The sequence below is a fragment of the Lutjanus erythropterus genome, chromosome 14, assembly GCF_056507025.1.
Source record: "Lutjanus erythropterus isolate fLutEry1 chromosome 14, fLutEry1.hap2, whole genome shotgun sequence".
Taxonomy (NCBI): Eukaryota; Metazoa; Chordata; class Actinopteri; order Lutjaniformes; family Lutjanidae; genus Lutjanus; species Lutjanus erythropterus.
The window spans coordinates 19,496,969-19,521,344 of NC_139330.1; the positions used below are offsets into that span (position 1 = coordinate 19,496,969).

Here is a 24,376-nt window from a genome sequence, read left to right on the forward strand (position 1 = left end):
GGCCTTACTTTGTCTCATCTATGAAGTAAGCTAAAGTGTCCTATATTGTTTTCCTGATGAGAGGAAATAAAAACATAGAGATAGCCTGTTAACTCAGCCTAAATGCATTTATTTCCAAAGTATTTAACACGTGCATTAATGGTTGCAATGGATGCAAAAGGCCTATACTGTAATTTAGGTTGCAATGGTTTTTTACTTTTAAAAAGTGGGTCCCCAGAAAAAAAGAAATTTGAGAAACACTTAATAAGTTTGACCATATATATGTATATAAATATGTCATTTTCCACAGCTGAAAAGTGCTGGAAAAGCTTGAAAATGCTTGAAAGGTGCTTAAATTTGACTTTGGAAAAGATGAAGGAAACCAGACAACCAAAGCTCAAGTTTTTGTTTTTCAAGATAACACATTCTGGTGGGATTTTCACTTTGACAACAAAACACACATTATGCTGCATCTCAAAGCACAATTCTAGAGAGAAGTCAGGGCTCAATATTTCCTGTTAGATCATTAGCAGATTCCACACCGCATTTGCCAGGCTTTTATTCTCGCACCATTTCACTCAGGAAAGTTACATTTGACTTCACACAGACCTGTGTGTGTTTGTGTGTGTGTGTGATTAATGTCTGTTGTGTGTCACTTAAAAGCAGATCTTCTTGTCAATAGCAAGTTGCAGTTTTGATGCTTAGTTAAAGTTTATTTATTCATGTGATTTTGTCCCTTCTTCTCAAGCATGTCTTCAAGGAGAGGAAAACAGAAAAAAAAATAGTTTGATTTATCTAACCAAAAAATCAATCACAGACCTAAATGATCCATTATACTGGAGGGCAAGGCATAGGACAGACTGATGGATTTAACCATTATTTAACTCAGAACCACTAACCTATAGATCCTCTGCACATACAGGGGAAAAACACTGCACCGACCAAGTCAAATACCACACGCCATCGATTGTTTGAGGGAGTAAGAGCAAAGAAATAAATTAAAGCAATTGTTCAGAGACTCTAATCATCTTTGCGCTGCTTTCAAGTTTTCCACTTCCTTTGTCTATGAAGCCGATACACACAAATTCAATCAGCTTCACATAAAAAACACTAATATCTCCCTCAGTCAGCAGAGCAAACACATTAATCAGAGTGTCTTTATGTCTACAATGTCAAGCAAAACATCTAATTTTCACAGGGTTAACTTTACTATTGTGTGTGTTCTTTTAGCTCACTAACAATTATTGTTCCCACACCAAGACTAATGATTATCTCATTAACTGAATTGCTGGCAAGATAGTTTGTGCCTTTCAAATAGCCCTGATTAAAGAGGATCACAGGGAAAGGAAGCCTGATAAGGTCACTATACATGTACAGTATCACACAGGTATGAGAGCCCATTTCTGCCACTGAAAGAAAAAAAGTCCCCATGGTAATAATGGTTATAATCACGAGATAACAAAATATTCATGGTTAGTCATACCTGAGCATAAGAGACCTTGTTCTTGTCCTTGATGGAGCTGTCCTTCACCATTAGGGTGATGACATATAAGCATTGAGATTTCCTTTTCTTGGTTCTCCTTCCGCTCAGTATATCAGCTCACTACGCTTGTTGAAATGAAGAGCCTCTCGAGGTACACTGTTACACTGCTGAACCTTTTAGCTGTTTGCATTATCCTCAGTTTTACCTTAACCCCTTACAGAGCGGCTCCATACTGTGAGGGTGTTTTTAGTCATACTGTGGTGCAGTCAGCTTCAGATATTATACTTCTTATTGACTATGTATGAATAATACATTATGGTCCTGGCCATTGTATCCAAGACACAAACACAGTGCTGCAGGACTGATAATTGCATACTGTCATGGTCACAGTCAAACGATAGCACCATGCAAGAGCTTCTGCAGTGCTACAATATTGACCAGCGTATAAATGATGCACAGTTGTTCTCAGCTTCTCGTAAAACATGATAAAGACTTGTTACATGACAAGTGTGCATAATTTTATCAAGTTGCTATATCAGGTAATAATAATAGTAATGATAATTTCTATATACTGCGACACCCATAACCCTCAGGTTACATTTGTCTTGGTTATCACCAGTATCGATTTTTCTAATCATGATATCATCTAGTGTAATACAGATACACCGAATGAATTATTTTCACCACAATTAAAATGTCTTGTAAAGGCCCACAACATTGAGTATTGAGTTTGTTGCAGATAATTGTTAAGGACAAAAGTCATCTGAGTGAACAAAAACAAATTAGTCTGCTAACAAATCCATTTAAACCACAACTAGAACATCACACAATCAACATCACATGCACACTAACATAACTAGTGCTATGACTGTTGTAAGAAAATGACAAGTTAGCTAATGCTATTACTAGTACTTGCTAGTACTTATGAATGGTCCTGTCGTATTTAGATTTTGGATGTAAAATGTTATTGTAAGCAGGTGAGTTTGCGTTAGTTTGACAGCTATAAAGAACATTACATTGATAGCATGAACAGTTTTAAGCTATATTGAGTATTGTTTGCCAATGATAGCAAAGACACCAGTTAACACAGTTTAAAGAAATTTTAACTGTTAATCTGTTTAGAAAGTGCATTGTAAGTCAAACAAATGATTGTAATTCTGAAAAGATTAAGCTAGGTTGCATAGAGACATTCTTAAGTTTACAAAAGTGTCTCAAGCAATGCAACTTTAAGGCTAAGTTGAATGTCGTGAATCTCAAGAGTTTTAAAGTGATGCATTTGACTTCTACTCTTCCCCACAGCAGTAATTAGTAGCCTACTGTAAAAAAATGACTCCTCCTGTGGCTGCAATTCCACCCAAATTTGCATATGCTGGTGAGGGACCTGGCCAGTTAAGATTTACTGGAATGTAACATAACCTAATTAAAAGATGTGTTTTTACTTGTCATTACAGAACAGAAAGGGACCAAAGAGAGGTTATGACAGTTTTACCATGTAATAATAATGAATCCGGTGCTACTACCTAAAGTTCAACTATAATGATAAGATAAAAATATGGTATGATAACATGTTGGCCAAACAAGAACCAAACATTTTACACCAGAAAAATAGAAACCCTTACACAATGTAATGCAACCCACTCCAGTCCATAAAGTCTGATTTTAGACATGTGAGACTGTGTAAGAAAGGTGGTAATTTAACTTTGAGGTAGTATTTGAGCCCTTTTACCTTACATTCATGTTCATGTTCCCTGATTAGTCAGTGACATTTTCACTGCATGAGGTGAAACGATGTAACAAATGGCTCAGTAAATGTGCTCTGCTGTTGGCTTGTTAGGAAAATAACTAATTGTAAGTTGAAAATTTTGTCCGTGTTCCAGAGGTAACAATGTAATTATATTGCAGTGGTGCTTGTTTGACAATTCATTCATTTTATTATTGAAGAACTCATGTATATAGCTAATTAAAACAAATCCCTAATTTGCTGTTTTTGCAGGCTACACACCTAGAAACACCTAATCAAAACCAGATTAAACATTAGATGGTCAATCCACTCCTCAGGGTACGTATTAAGATTCACAACAAATCTACAACAAGTTGGCATAATTAATGGACTTCATTACCTTTTCTTTAAAGCAAAAGGATCTGGAACTAATTTATCTTGGTTCCATAAACGATTACACACATAATACACATTGAATAATCTATAAGGCCACATCTGAATGCAGTTCAATGTATTGAAAGCCTCAACATTCACAGCACACATCAAAAGTGTAAATGAGAATGTGTTTGCATAACTCAATTATGCTGGAGAAAACATCAAACGAAGTGGTGTGCAGATGGGTAGAAAAATGATATTGAGATACATCTGAAAACACACAGTCACCAGCATGAAGCGTACTTTCTGCAAAACTGCAGAAAAAGGAACATACCAATGATGCTCCATGTTACAGCTCATTTATAACAAATAGCATATTGCAACTGCTGTTCACTTTGCAAAACATGCTTTAGTGTTTCATTTTTTAAAATGTATTTGTCTGCCTTGCAGGCAGCCTTTGGTTTCCATTTGTTTACATATGCAGACCTTAGAAACTTCAGAGTCTTTTAATTAATCACATTAAACATTGAGTGTGAATTCACTTTTGTTACATTATTGCTAAGAGCTAATGCAGTACAGAGTTTTCAAATTAATCTGCATGACCACATCGTGATGTTTTGTTTGCTTTGACGGATTACACAATTCAAGCAAATATTAAAGGAAAACTTTGGCACTCTTCATGTGAATGTCCAGTCAATGTTGATGGTAAATGTAGTCAACTGAAGCAATAAATTCCACAGTGTGTGCAATATTAATAATATTAAAATCTGAGTTGTTATGCTGGAAAATCCATTGTTCTTAGGAGGAACTACAGGGTATTTCATCTTGCATTTCTAGCCTTCATATCTAAGTAGCCAGGGGCTGTGTTAGATTAGTATTTTTGTCATCTTGGGCTATGTTCTGGCCAACAAACTAACAGCTATAGACTGGGGAGGTGATAACACATCAACATAAGCATGGGCATCAGACGCAATTTTATCCTGGTCAAAACAGGCACTGGTGCAAGGATTCACAAGCAGGAGAACTCAGTTTTCTTAGTCAATATAGCACACACTGAGGAATTTATTGCTTCAATTGACCACATTTACCAGCAACACTGATTCGACAGCTGCATGAAGAGTGCTGTTTTTTTTTCCATTTAGAGTAAGATGATTTCCATATCTGCAGAATTGAATGAAAAACTATGAATTCCACAAAGACAATGGTAGGAAAAACCCTTAAAAAATAAAAATCTCATTTTCTAAAAAAGGGAAACCGCTTTAAGTAGGTTACTATGCTGATATTAAGTCAAAATGTATGTCACCCTACAACAAGGCTATTCAGCTTCAATAGTAAGTGGGCCAAACAGGAAAATCACAGGGGATATGTGGGCCACACAGAATACTTTGTCAATTGATGCTGCAGCTACTGTAGCTCTTACGATATATACATTTGTCAGAGTACTCAGTAAAACTGGCAGTAAACTCCCCTTGATTTGACTTCTGGTGCTTCCTCATGTTGTATTATTTCATCACAGCGATGCTTTCATTGCACAATAAACACACCAGTAATCCTGTTGCAGCCAATCACAGCACATAGATTCTTTATAAAGACGTAAACAATGCTGCATTCTTTCAGATCACGCAGTCTATGGTTCAGATGTCTCAAAGTGGCTCAAAGATGTGATCCTTAGATTTATTAATCATACCACACACATGAAAGCCTGCCCTGCAACATTATATAAAATGGATTACAATGTGCCCAAGCAATGTGTTCCAGCACATATTAAAGAGCAACAATTGCCCTAAAATCCCAACTGTGATCACCAAACCAAATCTCTTCATTATCTGGAATATTCTAACATTCTGGCACCTCCCCTCTTCTCACTGCAATAAAGGAGAGTGAATGTATAGAAATCTATTAAGATGTGTGAAGTGGGCATTGTGCTGCAGATGTCACAGGCTTTGGAAAAAGGCATTTACCTCCTCAAGGACATCCGCAAGCTTGCTCAGAATATCTTCCTGTAGGCCGTGGAATGTGGGGACGCTGCAGGAGAGAGAAAAGAAACATCTTTTAGATGGAAATAGATTTGTATAATAAATAAATATAATACTGATGAAGTCTTTTGTGGTTGTCAGATAAAAAGGATGTAGGAATTGGTGCTGCTGGCAGCTCGGTATACGTATTGGTCTTGACACGGTTGACCAGAATCAAAGCGGGCAACAAGAACACATAAAAATCAATATCATCCTATGGCCTGTGCATTGTATTCAAATATGTATATAAATATTTCAGTATAAGCGAGGCAACGTGTGTAGTTACACAGCAGGGCGTCAGATCCTACGGCTGAATACACCAGCATGAGGCTTTAATGTTTGTTCTGTTTGCTTCCTGGCAGCCTCAATGAACGCTATCTGCCTGTTATCAAGCCTACTAAATAAAACTGGCCCAATGTTTATCAAGGAGGAGAGAAAATAACCCGTGTTGGTGAACAAAGGACTTATCTCCTCATATCATCTCTTGTTCTGTTTCTCCATCTCTCTCTCCCCCCTCATTTTCCATGCTTTATTACAGTAATCTGAACCATCTTGTCTCGGCCCCCAACCCAGGCCCCAGCCAGAGTGCCGAACCCTGTGTTGTTGTTTCCTCGACAGAGCTACTAGCTAATCAGGCAGGCAGTGAACGGATGACCCTGCTCTACGTGAAACATATGGAGTTTCTGTCCCTCGAGCTGTGAAACTGTTGACACAGCCTCTGTTGTAGTGAATTTCCGATCCAACAGCTTCATTGTGTTACAGCAAATTAATTAATTATACAAGGCCAATGGGGAAGTGTAGCTTCATTAATGTTGTATTTTTGATCATTCTGAACATTCTTAACATCATTACTGGGGATGAAACAATATACCACAATAATGCAATTAAGAAATTGTCTCAATACTGCACCAGAATATCACATTATCTACCGTTATATTACATGGTTTGATTATTTTTATTTTATTTTATTTTATAAAAGGACTGCTACTGATGGTTGCATTGTTTCTATGTCGCAAGACAGTTCATGCCAATAAAGCCAACTGTTTGCACATGCTTAGGGTAGGTTGGCTAATTTTTTATCTTACTCTACCAGAGGAATACAAGTTCAAGGGAAAAACGAATTTTATACAAACAAAAAATGGTGTACACATCAGATTTATTATTTAACTAAGAGTGAACTCAGTAGAGTGCACATCAATGCAAGGCCATCCAAAAAGAATATTTCGATTCAACCCTTTTACAATCATGAACATTGTGATTAGTAACTGTAATCTGATTTAATATTTTTTGTCAGTAACTGTAATTATAACTGCACATTTATTTTGTTATCTAATTACATGCCACTAGTTACATGTAAATAGTTACTCTCTAGCACTGCTAGTATCCATTTGGACATTTGTGTGAAATTTTGTCATTACAGCGTATGAATTTGTGAGATATGGCCGAAAATGTGTTGTTGTTTTTTAAGTCACGGTGACTTGAACAACGTGTTCTTGAAAACTCTAGTTCACAAGAATGCAGGTCCTTCAGTAGACTTTCATGACTGTGTCTCCCAAATATTGTCCAGTAGTATGTGAGATTAGCTGCAGACAAGCTCCAGGTCTGTTGATCACGCATACACGCAAGTGATCACATGATCCCCTCCAGGCTTATATCTGAGATAATACTTCTTTTCTTTTTCAAGTCATAATTTTTCTTTTTTTTTTTTTTTAAATATCACAATAAACACTGAATCATGGACTTTTCAACATGCACTTAAGTTTCTGATATTGTTACTTTGTGTGATTGAGAACTTCTGTAATGATCTTGCATACACTTTTTAAATAAGGGGTGTATTCGATAGCTTATAGTGAGACTTTTATTTAAGATGGAAGGAGGTAACAGCTTAACAATATCAATCCTAGGTGATGTTTCCCAGTTTGTTAGCACATACCGTGCTGTTACTCTTTGTGGAACAATTTGTTTGATTGGTTTAGAAAAAAATGCTAGAGCACACTCACTTCATGTATGCATTACAATGTGGGATTTCTCAGTCAGTTTTTCATCTGTGCTCCTCCTCCACAACTTGTGAGACCAAATATATTATTTCACAGTCATTAAAGAGTGGGAAGAAGACTCACAAGCACCGTGTTTGTTCTTACACTTAAACTGCAGCTCTTTTATTAGCTCTGCTTCCAGGAAACAAAACAACCATATCATTGTCTACATATTTCAAATTAACAAATGTTGCTATAAATCTCTGATCCCCCCCTGGATACTCCTCTATAAAGCAAACACACAGAGTAAGCCCAAACCAAGCAATACGTACATCTATTAAATATTTACTTATCTGCTGGACTGTTATGCAAGAGCCACTGAGAGGCAAGAGCTGCCATACAGTACATGCTGAAGAAAGTGTTTGTGTCTTTTTTTAGTCATAACCTTCACTAAAATAACTTCAGTCTCAGACAGGAAACTAAGATTAATATTTTTTTATCTGGTCGAAAATATATTTTTAGAATTGTACAGTATGTCTTTAAGTCTTTCTTCATAATGAAAGTGTAGTGTAGATAAAGAAAGGATGAATTGTCCTGACTGACCTGCAAATATCAGTCTGTACTATCCAGGACAAGACAAAGGAAAGCATTTGTTAGTATGGTAAAAAAAAAAAAAAACACCCTGTGTTTATGTTTTCTTAAACTGCCATATCTTGCGCTATCATCCACTCTGTCGCAAATATCTCAAGGAGCCAGTATAGTGAAGTGCTTGTTGGATGGGTGAATTGAGTGCTGCAGTTTTTAGGCCAACATGGAAGTTAGCATCTCCACAAAAAGATATCTTTATTTTTCCTTTGGATTAGTGAAGAAAATAAACTCTACAGCAAACAAAAAGTTTGACATTTGTATCATATTTGACATACGAGGTTCTGAGACCTCTACAACGTCAGTGTGATCGTTACGTTCCTGAAAAACCTGTTATATGCAATCTGAGACAGGTCCTCTGCCCTCTGATGGATTATCGGTGCACTGCAGGCAGCAGCCAGCCTCTGAGTGCAAAATCCAACAGTCTTCATGTAGAGAGTTACAGGTTTTTTGGCAGAGAAATCTTTGCTGTATACTGTATTGCAATGACAATATTTCACATTTCATAGTAAAAACCTCCATTATTCCTACCACAAACACAAATACACTCTAAAACAAACTAATTACGGTCAAAGTATCATTTGAGGAAAAAAATTAGAGTGGAAATTAAGATATTTCTATGTATTTTTTTTTTTTTTACCAAAACAACCTGCTGTGATAATAATCACTTGTATGTTTCAAGTTATGAGCCAGTGATCACTTGCTAATAATTTGTCTTCTTAATTGACTTTCACCAAGGCAATTTCTGGACTATCATAATTGTATGTTATTGTTACTGATTCAGTTTACACTGACCAAGCTGTTTTTGTTGACCAAAATGTGAAATAAAAAGCAGTGGAGCAGTGAAATGGGTTGTTGTGGGAAGGTATTGACATACGATGTATTTTGTAGTCTAGGTATGAGAATTTGTTAGAAATTTCTAGTGAAAAGTTGTTTTCCTATGTGCTATATCCAGCTGGCAGCACTGAAACAGCTCTATCAAATAGTGTCTGATCTTGATCACAGTGACTCATGAGGTTTTGTTCAGTAGGAATGAACCTGGGCAGAACATGTGCTTTTATGATTTGTGAACTTCAAAAACATAAATACAGTAGAGCGCAGAAGACATTGGAGAGACTTCTGGTATTGGTCCTGAAATAACGTCATGTGAAAATGGATAAGGCACATGTAATATAGGGAAGATGTGATATAATTTTCATAATTGGCTTGATGATGACCAAAGTGGATGACTGAAAAGCAAGAAAGACAAATACAGAGATTTATACTGTAATTGCATCTCATGCATCCTGATCACTGCACACTGCTCTCCCTCCGTCTTTTGAAGAGTCTTTTCTTTTATCCTATACTCCATGCAGGCCAGAGAAAGGAGTCAGCAGGCCTTTTAAGTGATAATAGGCATCTCTATGGAGAAGTGATTAGGGCATGGGGCTCTCTGATACAGACAGGGACATTAAAGAAATATGATACAGGTAGAAGCTATTTTTTCCAGTAGGATGACTGACACCTGCAGTGACGCACCGGAAATTAATGCTTAGATATATAATTTATTGGCAAAAATGAGAAGTAAAGAATATTCTGAGAACCAGCTCACACATATTCTCCTGGATTCATTTTGTTAATTCATTCATTGCATTTCAGATCAAAGCCCTATTGAGGCCATTTGTCTGTCATTGTGGGGCAATTTTACCCCGGATCCTCACCTTTTCAGAAACTCCATGTATTCTGTGTGCTTGATGAGACCCGTCCGCATCATGATCGTCTGGAAACATTGCCGGTCGATGGCCCACAGCTTCACATTTGTTAGAGCTGTAAAGAAAAACACACATAAGGAATTCCATGAAAAACAGTATTCACCCTCAGGCAATAAGAATAATAAAAAAGCACATTTGTGCATAATATATGCCCTGCAACAGCTTAATGCTTTATGCATGCACATTATGAATATAGTTATATCTTATGCACTTTAAAGTCTTAATATTGAACTAGACGTCAATCATTGCGGTGTCCTGGCATGTGGCGTTTGTGAGTGAAATTACAGAAAAAAACTATCACTTTTCAAAGAGTGGTGTGGAGATATCTGAACCTTTTAGTGGTAATAACTGTCATCGAAATGTTTTCTCTAGCTGCTGGTATTCTGGCCAATTACTCTTTACTCAGCAGCTGGAGTTAATTGGTATTTTTGAATGCCCTGCATGGATGGCTTGCTTCAAGTCATGCTACAGCATTTTAATTGGTTTAAGGTCAGGAATCTGACTTGACTATGCCAGTGTTTTTTGTTGTTTTTTTTAGCAGTTAAAGCCCCTGAGTCACTGATTGCTCTCTGTGTTAAGGACAATTATCAAACCGTGTGACCTAAGTTATGTTAAGTTTCAAATCAAACAAACAGCTGCCCTGATATTATTCTGTACAACTTCCAGGAACAATTTGGAATTAACTGTTCCCTCAATGATTGCAATTTGCTTTGGCCCCAAGGCACAAACTCCAAACCATAAAACACTCTCTACACTCTATTATAATACATTATGATGCTTGCCAAAAGGAAGTCAGTGAGTGACCAGCAACTGAAATACTATGATACCTTATGTCATTTAAAATGCTTTATAATTGATTATGATTAGAGTTATAAAACATTATGAATCTTTATGAGTACTTATAACTATAATTATACATGGCTGTAAGCTGGGTATAATGCTTTAAAAGTATGTTCATAGAGCATTATAAGGTATTATAGACATGGGTGTCGTCTTTGTCAATCATCGATCCTAAAAAAATCCGAAACTCATGCTAAATATTTTTTTCATTTTTATGCGCAGCTGTTGATTGATGGAGGTTTGGGTCTTTTGAAATTCCCTTTCTCGTCATTTTCAGCGTTTGAGCCTCAGCAGCTTTTTCTCTGGGGTCCTCTGCAGTCACTTTTGATCAGAACGTGTTTCACCTCGACAGATCTCTGCTGCGAAGCGCTGAATCTGTTGGAATCAGGCCATGTGGGTTTTCATCAGAGCAATGGACCTCTAACCCACACCTGAACGTCATTATATTTCCCCACTCAGCCCCATTTCATACAAGAAATTGGGTTGTTGGGGCAGAAATGTTCTATAAAAAATACCTGATGTTACATCTGGATGAGGCACATTCTATAGTGACTTCCAGAATTCAGTATTTCACTTTGATAACAGCTCATGGTAATTATGTCAAAATGACATTTCACAATTGCCACTGTTATTATCTTCTGCATGAAAGAAAGGCTGTTATTTTGACTTCAGCGTTTCATTTGTGTAGTTGTACCACAGACTGTGAGGAGTGATAAAAGATAATGGAGAGAATCCACAGTCTGATCCCAAAACAAATCTGGAGATCCCCAGAGAGCCTGTGGCCACGGGGACAAGTAGTAATATCGGGGGGAAAAAAATACCATATACGCAGTCAGAATACTTAATATTTTGTCTGAGTTTGTATTTCTGTTGTGAGGGCTTTTCACTGTCTCATCTTCCCAGTGTGACACAACAGAGTTTTTAGGATTTGTTAGTCGCACTTTATTTTACAGTACACTAGTAAGACGTAACAAACAGTACATTGTATTAAATTAAACAAAAACTAGGAATAATATGTTCTCCTTTAAACAGTATTAAATGCTTCATTAGACCATTATTAAATTTTATTAGAGGATAATTAGGGACAATTACAACAGAACTGTACTGCAAACTACAACTGGCAGTGCACCAAAGACCGACACCTGCTTCTTTGGTCAAATCAGGAGTGTGTGTAGTCACCATAAACAAAATATTCCTCTTAGTCTCTAATTTTGGCCGTAACTTGGTAGATCTGGTTCACGTATTGCTTGTAAATGGGGAAACAGCAGATATGTGATTTAGTTTACAGCACAGTTGTGTTGTACTGTGTCCCAATTTACCCTCTAATAAAGTCTAATAAGGCTCTAACAGTGGGAAATAATACTCTTTGTAAAATACAATACATTTGTTACATCTTATTAGTGTACTGTTGGGTGAATGGTGTCTAATTAGGGTTGGGTATGTTTTATGTTTAACAAAAAACATTATTTCTACTTTTTGCCTAATTTGACACAAAGCGTGGCTTGTTACATCTTATTAGTGTACTGTAATATAAAGTGTGACCAATTTGTTAATACAAATGTGTTTTTGTTGGAAAATGTATTTTTTGCTTACTGTTCTCTACAGTGAAGTCATAGTGCTGGCTTAGTTTTTGTTTTTATCCTTGTAAGTACAGAGGTTTACCTTATAAAGAGTGTGGATATTTTTGCACAGAGAGGTGATTCTGGCCAGTTGTCACAATTTAATGATATGTTTTACAGTTTTTTTTGAATGATGTTTAGGTAAAGACAAGGGCTAATGTAGTAAACTAAGGTTAGACTTGAAAAACTGTCTGTGAAAACCTGGTCATTTAAATATCGTTTGAACACAGAAAAATACACACTCATGTTAACGCACATGTACACACGAGTGAGTGAACACACTCCCACACTACAAATCTTTCTCTGCAGACTGAGTGTTTGGCAGCAGTTTAAAATAGGGCTGAACCACAGGAGAAATGCCCTCATTACACAGCCTGACACTGTTTTTAGTTAGAGACACTTTCTTGGAGCAGGAACCCCAAAACACACAACATGACATGCAAATTTATACAGATGCAGATGTATGGATACACAGATGTGCAGACATCCGGTACACACAGGATGCACACGCACGCTTTGAAATGTAGGTGATAACTAGAACCATAAAGGGTTCTTCAACTTCTCCCCATAGGGGAACCTTTTACAAAAGGTTTTACTTGAAACCTTTTCAGAGAGTTCTACCTAGAACCCACCATAGAGGGCTGTTTTAAGAACCATTTGTGAATGGTTTTGCCGAAACCCACCCATGGGAGGTTCCACAAAAGAACCCTTCTATGGTACAATTGTTCAACCCAGGACCTCTGAAAACCTTTTTCTAGTCCAAGGCTTTTATCTAGAACCCATCCAGGGGGTTCAACTTTTTATTATACAGTATCCTTGTACTGAAAGATTTCAACAATCCTTCATTTCAACAATCCTTGAAGAATTCTTTCTTCCACAAAACAGTTCTTTGGATCAAACTACAACTACTAAGAACCCTTGACAAACACCTTCATCAAAAAATGTTCTTCAGAAGCAAACGGCTCTGGCCAGAACAACAGCCATTCAGGAAGAGACCTTTTGGAACCCTCATTTCTAAGAGTGTACGTACAAATACACACAAGTGTGTCCTATATATGACCACACACATGATGCTGTGCGCACTTACACATACACATACATACAAACAAATAAATAATGAAGCAATCATATGACACACTGAGTAAAAATGTTAAGCTGTACACTGTGAAACACTGCTGGAACAGTGGATTGGAAAACTGATGCAAGTCCAAACATATGTTCCACAATATTTTACTTTTCCTCCTCCTTGCAAGTTTGGGTCTAGTTATGTCTTATCTAATCAAAGAGGTCATTTCTTTACAGGTGATGTGGACAAATAACTCCAACCTGCTATATGAAGATAAGTGTGGAGAAAAATTATTAGAGTAGCCTTCCAATTGACCCTGAAGCAACATGAGTGGGAGGTTAGACGTCATTGCCCTCTGTGCAGCGTGCAATGGAGTGTTTTGCCAGAAAGTGGGAGTATGGGGCACTGGGAAATAAGATATGTAGGGAGCCTGCAGCACACCACAGTAGGTAAGCGTATTATTCGGAGGCTTGACTAAATTGCGATGAGACTCAGGGAGCTAGTTATCCTGTAGTGAGAGCACAGATGAATGTCTTAATGCTCATGGGTTGCCGACCATTAGCTTCACAGCTTTCCGGATACAGAGAAAAGACCCAAGGCAGTGCTGGAGAGATGCAAGGTTGTTGTCTGTGACATGTTTTGAGAAATTGGTCAGTGCATTGCTGCAGTCGCATAATCATTGTGGCTTTAACAGTCACGCAGTAGGGGAGATGTGTATTCTATACATGCATATACATAAAGGGGATAGAACAGGTAGACCTGTGCAATTCAGTGCAATTCAGTAAAGGTCTAGCAAGACACATTACCTTGGGGAAAATTGGTACTGAGCATAGTGAAGGCCAGTTGCTCCAGACTGCATTGTATTGCTGTTGCATCATATTGTAACAACTGTTATCTGGTCCACTTTATAATAAATCATGCAGTACATGACAGGTGCACTGGATTAGGTCAGTGCTTCTTTTAGCAGCATTATCATTAATGACAACAACTTCAAGACATGTTACAGTCTTCATTATTTATACAATATGGTATCATTTGTGCACATTGATCTGAGAAGCTTTCAATGAATAGTAAATTAATGTATTGTGCCATAAGATCTCATATGGTCTTGAATTTAGCTGTAATTGAAACATCAAGATAAAGCCTAGGACTGCTCAATTAATCAAGGCATTACTAAATTATGGCCAAGTAAAATATCCAAACAGCAGTAGCTGCAGTTTTTTGATAAAGGTAAAATGTGTGACAAACAGCATTCTAATGAAGCACTGCAGTGCTGCAGAGACACCCTGGCCAACAAACCTTCTGCAGATGTAAGAAGACATCACATCATCATGTTTTTAATTGTTTTTTTTCCAGTGAAAATGAAAATTGCAATGCAAAAATCACTATTCCCAAGAAGATTAGATTGCAACCACAATATCTGTCAAAATAAGATATGATATTATATTTTTGCTATATTGTTACCATTAGTCAAATATCAGTTGTATATGTTGTCATTTTGGAGTAGATTCCGTGGTGAAAAGTTTAAAATGTATACATTAATTTTTTTTCAAAAATATTTTTTTTTAATGTTGAAAAAAATGGCTTCTGTGCAACACAAATGGAGTGTTGATTATTTGATGTGCGTCAGTTGATACTTGTTGCACAGATGCTGTTACGCAGACAGAGGGGATACTTACTTACGATACAGTATTTGAGATATGTGCTGATGTGGTAAAATTACTGCTTTTCTGAAAAATTGGCTCTCATCAACGCTGCGAAAATGGCCTCTTGATGTGCACCAACCCGCAATCCATCCTTGTGTGGGCGCCCACAGAAATATCCTAGGTGCAGGTGTTTTGATGCATTTAATATGCAGCTGATGTGTGTTGCACTTTATTGTTCATGACATCTCAGATATCACATTATGATCGTTCCTTCAAACATCACCATGTTGCTTTTTGTGTGTGCATATAGAGTGTGTTAAATGACCAGTGTGTAGGATTTAGTGGTATCTCACTGCGCACTTATGTCACTTATGCATTGTCATACTTTGTTATCAGTCAGACTACCTGACAGTGTATTAAGTATTTAAAATCAGCACCATAATGACCAGTTTTAACATTGAAGTACTGCTTATATGTTAATGCACAACACATTAATATAACACTAACAACAGCCTGCTTGATGGGTACTTTTACTTTCAATGCTTCACTGCCAGTACTTCCATAGCTATACTTTTGAATGTGTTTACTTGTAATGGAGTATTTTCACATTGTAGTGTTACTACTTTTACTTTAAGTGCCAGTGTGTAGGATTCAGTGGCATCTAGTGGTGAGCTTGCAAACTGCAAACACCTTGTCTCACCCTCCCCTTCCAAGCAAGACCTGCAAAGTCAAGGTGAAGCCCTGCAAAATGTGAAAAATCTCTAGAACCAGTGTTTGGTTTGTCCATTCTGGGCTACTGCAGAAACATGGTGGAAAGCATACTTCCATATTCCATTTCTGCCACATTCTGCCGATAAATCCCTGAACATCTTACACACTGGACCGTTAATCAACATAAATTTGTAGTATAATTGTTACTCCCTCAATTGAAATCAAACTGACCTCAATATACCCCCTGCTGACTGCTGTTTAACACCTATTTTCTCTTTGCCCCTGAAAGCTCCTCTAAATTGAAAGTAATCCCACCTCAGACTGAAGGATGGCCTTTATAGCCATGCTGCCCACAGCGGAGCACGTTATCATTATCATTTGCTGGGGCTCCTCCTTTCCTTCCTCCTCCTTGATGCAGTGGGTTTAATCCCTCACCCTTCCCTTCAATTTCTCCCAATTGTTTGCAACAATAGATCAATAGTGTTGATTGTGAAAACTGCAAAAACTGGACAAATAGCTCCCTTGTCCCCCAAAGAGAGTGTCTGTTTTCAAGCCTGAGGACGACAGTGAGACATAATATACATATGGGTGTAGAATGCACAACAGGGTATGTATGCATTAGAGGGAGTCAACTCATTCATTTGAGTCAGTCATAATTCATTGTAACTGGATTTCAGCTCGGGGGCATTATGCAAATGTTCCATGTGTGTTTGTGCGTCTAATCTAATTTTTGCTCATTAAATTTTATAAATATAGGACAAGATTTCTCCTCTGCACCATGGTCGTGATATCCAGAGAGCGAAGGGTTTGGAAACATCAAAACTTTGTGCCTTACTGTGACTTTAATCTTGATTTCTGTTTTTAATGTGCCATACTTTTTAATGGGGTTTTTAAATGTCTGCGTCTGGCCTGTGATGATTCAGCCAAGTCTGCCATTTGCACTGCCGAAAAGCCACATTCCTTTCCAAAGGCACCGCGGGGCCACATGAAAGTGGTACTTAAATAAAGATTAGGCTAGAGTCTTAGGCAGTGAAGTGTACGAGGAAATTTGTACACTCTAATGACAAGAAATATCTTTGTTAGTAACATAGCATTAACACAGCATAATGCACAGCTCAATACATGTCACTGACTGAGTACACAGACAGAAAATAAGCTCTCTCTTTCTGTCCATCCTTAGGTGCCTGAGCATTGGACTCAATGGAACAGCTACACTATTAGATTTGGGAGAGAAAAAATATGCTTTCGCATCTCCACTTTTTGATCATACAACCTGGTTTGATTAATGGTATAATAATATGTGGGCTGATTACTGAAGGCGGCTGATCAGGCTAATTGTATTCCATTTCTAACAACAGTACACAGTAAATGGTTGCCCTTTGAGTGCATTTATTTGCCACTTGCTACTAAAAGCACAGAACACAATGAAAAACTGAAAAACTTTTATATATAATAGTAGGTTACAATATAAACTGAACTTTATAGTCAAACAGCAGCTCCATCGCTCATCATTTAAAGCTATGTATGAGAAAATATGAGATGTTCATGAAATTTGTCCTGCCATGCTAATCTTGCAACCCTACTTTTAACTATAACTAGGCACCAATGTGTTTCGTCCGTCTAGTAGATGCAGGCAAATCTGCGTTTATTATCTGTCTACTGTGAAAAAAAACCCAAAAACGCTGCTATAATAAGATCATGACAGATGATGATATGTGTTTTGACACAGTACTATACATTATTCACAGCAAAGGCTTCAGTTGTGATTTCTGTTCATCTTCCTCCCACGCTTTTACAGCGTTAGCACACCAGTAATCAAATCATTGTCACAAGGCAAAGAAAACGTGTTAGGAAGCCTCAGATATATCAGTCAACATGTGTCTTCGGTGGTTGGTTATTAGGATGTGCACAAATGTGAGTTATCATTTTAGCACTTGTGGATGATTAGCCTGGGGTTATACTGCTCTGAGAGAAGGAGTGCTGTCTCCAAACTAATTAGTGAGAGCAGCCACCATAAGAATTTTCACCCTGGAATATCGTTTAGGTTTAAGGGCATTTGAATTGGCTTCATTGTTACCCCAAAATGTTTCTCACTGACAAATCTTTGACTTGCCTGCTCCTGCAACTGAATTTCTATCATTAACATTTTTTCCAAAACTCACCCCTTCCTTTCTTTCCCTGTAATGTGTAAGAAAATGAGAAAATCAACCATTCCCGTCTCACTGACTCTGAGACACATCACAAACAGACACAGTCCCTCACATGTACACACACTTAAAAATCACACAGTCACGTGAACCCGACTCCTTTGAGGCTTCCTACACGTCTTGTTTTGGAAAGCATTAAGAGAGCGATGCTGTCAGGGCTGCGAGGTGGAAGAGTGTAATCTCCTTTCCCCCTAAGTCATTAATAACATCAGCCAAGTCTGATTACATCTGGATGAGCTCTTTAGAGCGTGAGAAAGCAGGACAGGTCATTCACACCAGACAGTGTCACAGAGCCTCAAGAAAAAGGAAAACATTAGAGGAATTCTCTTCGTAATCATGGATCTAATTGTTATTACTGAGGATTAAAACCTCTGGGACTTTTGCTTGAAATAGTACAAATGCATGTATGATATCAAAGTTGAGTCTCATCAAGCATCCACAAAAATCTGAGTGAAATTAAACATTCACAACTATTCAAAAACTTAGTTCAAAAAACAGTTCACGCTGCAGTTTAGACCATCTCCCTCTGGGCTGCTGACACAGAAGCTAAGCAATACTTGATGTTGGCTTGGATTTTATGCAATATAGCCACCAGAGGATGCCACTCAGAGTCAAACATTTTCCCAAAGAGGAAGAGGAGTCAAAAGTTTCTGACAACAGCAGCAATGCTGGGGGAGGTTGTATTAATGTACCTCTTGAGGAAGAGGAAAAAGCAGAGGCAGCGTTGTAGATGGCAGTGGTCTGTGCGGAAGTTAATTACATCGCAACGTGAATTCCTTCGTCATGTCCGGCGATCATGTCTCACTTTAACTATTGACTACATCACTGCACTGCCCCCTATGACTACCAGTGGTACTGCTCTGTTTTGTCAGTATCCATAAGCTCTTTGAAAACATGCACAAATATGGACAAACTGAATGCAGAGTAGAGACAGAAGACTCTTTTGACTATTCTATTCTTTTCTTCTACTCTTGACTATTATTAGAGATTTGGCCATTATTATGACCTTATATCATTTATGTCTGGCCCACAGCAGCCTGATCAATTTCTCTTGTGGCCCCCCATGAAAAATAATTGTCCACCCCCACTTTGGAGGAACATCAAGCCATGTAGGAGGAACAGACACACTTAGCACATGTTTGGAAATCATTAAAATGTAGAATAAATTTCTAAAATTCATATCCCAAAGCACAACAAGTGTTGATTTACATGATTTGTTGTGAATTGGACCATGCATGTCAGTACTTAGGTGGTAGTGTGTGCTCTTATGACAGCTTTCACATCTCAGTGAATCCCAGCAGAGAAAACTAGTCGGCTTCATCAGATGCGGTCTGCAGCTGCCAGCGTTCGCCCCATGTGGGAGACAGGAGTCCATAGACTCTGAGCAGCAGCTGCTTGAAAAATATTGAGCTGAACCACCAGCCACCTACCCGCCATGCTCACCCACGCTAAGTTGTATAGAGCACAGAAATAACCCATCTTTTGTCTTAGAGAATAAAAGATTTTACTGCTGTTATATTAGATATTTCTATTTTGGCAGTGGTGATAATAAAAAAAAAGTTTCAAAACAATCTTTGTCCAATAATGTCCACCATTAAAAATGAAAAAGACAACTAGACGTGTGGGAGCCATAATATTTAAATGCATAAATCTAACACTGAGCAAAGGCAGGATACTCTCTGTACATTTGAGGTGGAAACTTCCTGTCAGAGGCTGATTGATTAGGAGTATACCTAAAAGTGTGCCGCTTTTAGCTTTCTCTGTCTTAGAGAGACCCAAGATAAAAACACCATCCACCACTCATCTCTGTAATATAAACAAACTTCACTCCCAACCTTTATTCATCATTTCCAACTGATCTTGTTTGGAAGTTTATTATAAACTCATGCACATTTAGAAGACTGGAGTTTGCTCGGTTTGAATAAAGTATTCCATTATCCTGGAAGGAGAGCGGTCCATCTAAAGTTCAGCTCTGTGAATGCAGGATGCAAATGTTATTCAAACCTGGAGCAGAGCAGTAAACACTGGACCTCATCACACTCACTGATAGCATCTACTGAAGTCATTCAAGGAATAGTTTCTCGAGATAGGATGTGCCGTCTTCATGGACAATCACTCATGATGGGTGACAGTGTCACAAAACATTCCATTACCTAAATATAGTGCTGGGCAATGTGGCTTATAAATAAGATCTTGATAGTTTCAGGCTATTCTGCAATATATGATATATATTTTGATATGCACATTTTCTCTAAAATAATAGTGAAACAGTGCCAATATATTATGATCTTATATGCTTGGCTTGACTTGGTTTGAGTTTGCACGTCAGCCCAGCTGCTTGAAGGTGTGTCGTTTAACTGTTTAGCTAAAGCCATGTAGCTGTAGAAACTTCAGTTCTTCTGAATTCTTCACAATAAAAGTCAGGTTTTCATCAGGGGTAATTTAACATGACTCCTGTACAGCTGAAAGCAAAACTAAACTTCAAACCACAGAGATTCAGTTAGAAACTACAAAAGTACTGACAGCTTTTGAAAACATCTTTCTGTCTGCTCTCCAGAGTCTTGCAACACACACTTGTTTGAGGGGGAGAAGGGGGGTCGTTGTGGGTTGGCTGTGGTCGGCATGATGTCACCCCCTGCTTGGGGGTGGGTCTGGTGGGCTTTGGCTCCACTTCAAAGAAGGTCCATCTCGGGCACACTTGGCACGGCTTGGCATGTTATAACTGGTAATTGAAATATAAATCAGCATGGCATGGTTTGACTTTGTGCAGCCAAAAGTGCAGAGGGAAAAGCCTCATTATGACATATAATGCATTGTTGTAGTCTAGATTAAACTATCTAACAGTATATAAAGTAGTTAAAACACACATTAAGGGAGCTGTAATATCAATCCAAAAACATAATATGTAATATAAAACATTAACAGGGACCATTTTACTCCACAAGGACAACTGAAAATTTTGCTATACTATACAATATTTGCTATACTGTAGGAACAACTATTAGTGCTTTCACAAAATATTAACTCAAGATTTTTGACAATCTTGCCAATATTCTGATATTCTTGCCAATGCACATGGACATAATGAAAGTGGGCAAAGGCAAATAACAGAACAGCTAGAACGGTCTGGTGAGTTCAGAAAATTACATCTATTTACTGTAATGCAGCCTTTAAAACAACAACAAGACGAAACATGACAACATTTATATCACCCTATCGCAATACGGCGATGTGAAGCCTTTACTTTACTCCGCAAAAACAACATTTATTTTTAGTCTTAATTCCATGTTTGCAGACAAATAAAAAAAGGAAAACGAACCCCTGGACAGTACTGTACAGCAGTGGTAATATATTTTAAAGTACAATGGAATAAGAGCAGTCCAATTTTATTATGAGTTAATGGACACGAGTAGTGCTGACATATATCAGTGATGGAGGGTGTTAGGACAAGAAGAAAAGTGACATTTCTCTTTGAGGAGAAGGTAATAAATGGTAGATGATAAAAGACAGAAATGAATAAGAACGAAAGAGCAGTGTGTTGTATCAAAGAATAATAGAGCAAACCCTGATAACACACTGTTCTTTTTAAAGGCCTTCAATCATCCCAATCATTTTTAACAGCGGGTTCCTGTCTTTTGTTCAAAACATTTCTCATTAAAAAGAATTCATCTCCTCTTTTCTACCAGATTTAATTTCATGGTGTCATGATGTTAAGCACTGCTACCTGAGCTGGTGACGTCAACTGCCTCTACGTAGGGGTAATAATGGAAACATCTAAGCTATCCACTCCCTGCAGCATAAAAAATTACCTGTTCAGCATAAATTGCTTTCTCGTCGGTTTGCAAGATAAATTTTAATTGTTTGTTGTCCTCATCATTATAGACAATGAACCAGAAACTATTTGCCACAGAGGAAATCAGTTTGAATAACCTGATAAATTTCAGTGTGCCCGGCTGTAGAAAAGCAAATGGAGGAAATGAAGTGTGTTTGCTATTCATCAGCAAGAAGGTTATTTTTAGGCGCTGGTCCAGGTTTTATCTGGTGACACATTTCTCTATATAGCTGCTTCAGTGGACTACTCCAACTCCACGCTGGATGCTGTCAAATTATTGATTCGTCAGGCAGGCGAATATCCAGAGAACAATGTAAAACCATGTGTCGCACATTGTCAGCCAGATTTAGTCATGTGGTATCTCAAGATAATATCCTCCTGGACAAGTTAACCATAGTGCCGGCGCTAAAATTACTAGAAAGATATGAGTATTTTCTTTTTTAAGTTCTGACAACACGAAAAAATAACTTTGATGTGTCATTGTTGAATTTCTGTCAGTCAAGGCTGATGTTTTGCCTCCCGCTGAGACAGAAACATCAGAGTGATAGCTCAGATTCTGCTCTGCCAGAATGTGATGAATATGTTTCTGTGTCTGTGAGTGACTGCATGCCAGCATGTGTGCACATTTTCATCACTGCATATGTGTGCATGCCATGCATGATCCTTTTTTTTTTTTTCCAGAAACAGCAATTATTCTGACAAGAGGCCTCTTTACTCTGCAGGGATCCCATAGTCAGCCCTGTTTCTATGAAATCCACAGAGAATCTCTTCATTATATATGAGGAAAAGATGCACCGTATAACCATACTCACATTAATCAAATCAATGAATGGCCCAGAGATGATAAATGTCTTTCTGTGTTCAGTAGTTCAGTGGAAAAAAAAACAATTATAACCAACCTAACCTATAAATTACAACTTCAAGAGCACATTATACTCCTTAATCTTTGTCTTAACTCGCTCCTCTGTGCTTCCTTCAACCTTCTGATCAACACATGTACAGTGTTATTATTCTGCCACCAGCAGTCAGTCTCGGTTTAACATTTTGTTGCTAGTAGCAACCGACACTAGCACAGTTCGATAACAGTTTGACTGACATTGATAGATCCACCGTTTTGTCAGATCTGTGACCAAGCAAATATTAACAGGTATCTTTTATCCACCCACTAAACACCCTTGTTGGACCGTTATTTGTAGTCACTTCATTTCCTGTTTCTGATTTGACATATTAAATGGACACTGCACTCCAAAATTAAAATAAATAAATAAATAAATAAATAAATAAATAAATGTTTGCCTTCTCTCGAATATAATGAAACTAGAAAGCACTATGCTTGTGGTGCATTAGACATTAGAAAAACTCTAGACTAGAAAAACTGCAACTCGAGATAATTGACAAAGTCTAGACTTGACACAGCTGATTTTCCTGCCGGTTACGTGGGGATATTGCAGTTTGGTATGCAAGCCTGTGATGAACTTTACATTAACTTTATGAGCAGTGTAATTAAAATGATCAATTAAAGTTGTGCAGAATTAACTGTGACACACTCCGAATGAATGAAATGAATGAAAGTGTGTTGGAGCCTGCCCAAGCTAGGATTTTTATGCAGAGTATCTTTTATTAACTGAATGTAAGTACACTGATGCAAATCAAAGGAATGAATGAAAGGAAATCTTAAACATTATTTTTTAAAGAACATTTTTATAAATGAACCCCCAATGTAAACCTTTGTCTACAGTCAATCAATCAGTCAAACACTGAACACATGAAAGATTGTAATAAAGTGAAATAACAATCATATACCCTATTTCACATAAAAAATCAGAAAAAAAACAGCTGACAATGGCGTACAATAAAATAGATTTAAATGCAATATTAATAACATAGAGTTAAATAAAACCTGGACTGAGAACTAGATTTAACTGAGTAAATAAGATAAAACAAAAAATAAAAACAAATAAAGCCAAAAAAAGGAATAAAAACAAAACAATACTGATAATAATAAAATAACATAATTAACATAAATAAAAAAACATTAATAACATTATAAAAATAAATAAGAGTGACATCTATAAGAGTCATTGTTACAGAAAACCTATACCAGCCACCTCGACCCGATTGACCTCGATTTGTTACTAATTTTACAGTTTTCTTGTTACTCTAGATTTAAATTGCGTTTAGCGCAACTATTGTTTATGACATCTCATCGTTTTCTGGTTTTCTTATCACTGTCATTATGTTTCAAATACTGTTTTAATAGTTACTTCCAGTAGAAACTTCAGAGGTCATCCTGTTTTCAACTTTTACCAGAGGAGTGTTTGGTTCGCTGCAAAGCTTGGCACCTAAACGTATAATGAGGGCAGTTTATATGTATAAATATATAAATGTATAAATGATAGGAGATATCACAGTTTATGCACTATCTTCCACTTCTCATGGGGCATGAAATTAAGCCTGGTTTTGGGAGTGTGAAGGCCAGAAAATAGAAATTTCATTGCTTATCACTCAGTT

At 37.4% G+C, this 24,376-nt stretch overlaps 1 protein-coding gene across 2 annotated transcripts in view; it reads right to left on the bottom strand.

Moving 5' to 3' along the window:
• The window catches only part of LOC146315485 (cGMP-dependent protein kinase 1), a 113,924-nt gene that overhangs the window by 31,367 nt on the left and 58,181 nt on the right, over window positions 1–24,376 (bottom strand). For both annotated transcript variants that reach the window (XM_084735559.1, XM_084735558.1), the window contains exons 4-5: window positions 9,894–9,999; window positions 5,519–5,582 (exon numbers count right to left, since the gene is read on the bottom strand). In XM_084735559.1, coding sequence (XP_084591685.1) covers window positions 5,519–5,582; window positions 9,894–9,999 — 170 coding nt within the window. The remainder of the gene's footprint in view (window positions 1–5,518; window positions 5,583–9,893; window positions 10,000–24,376) is intronic.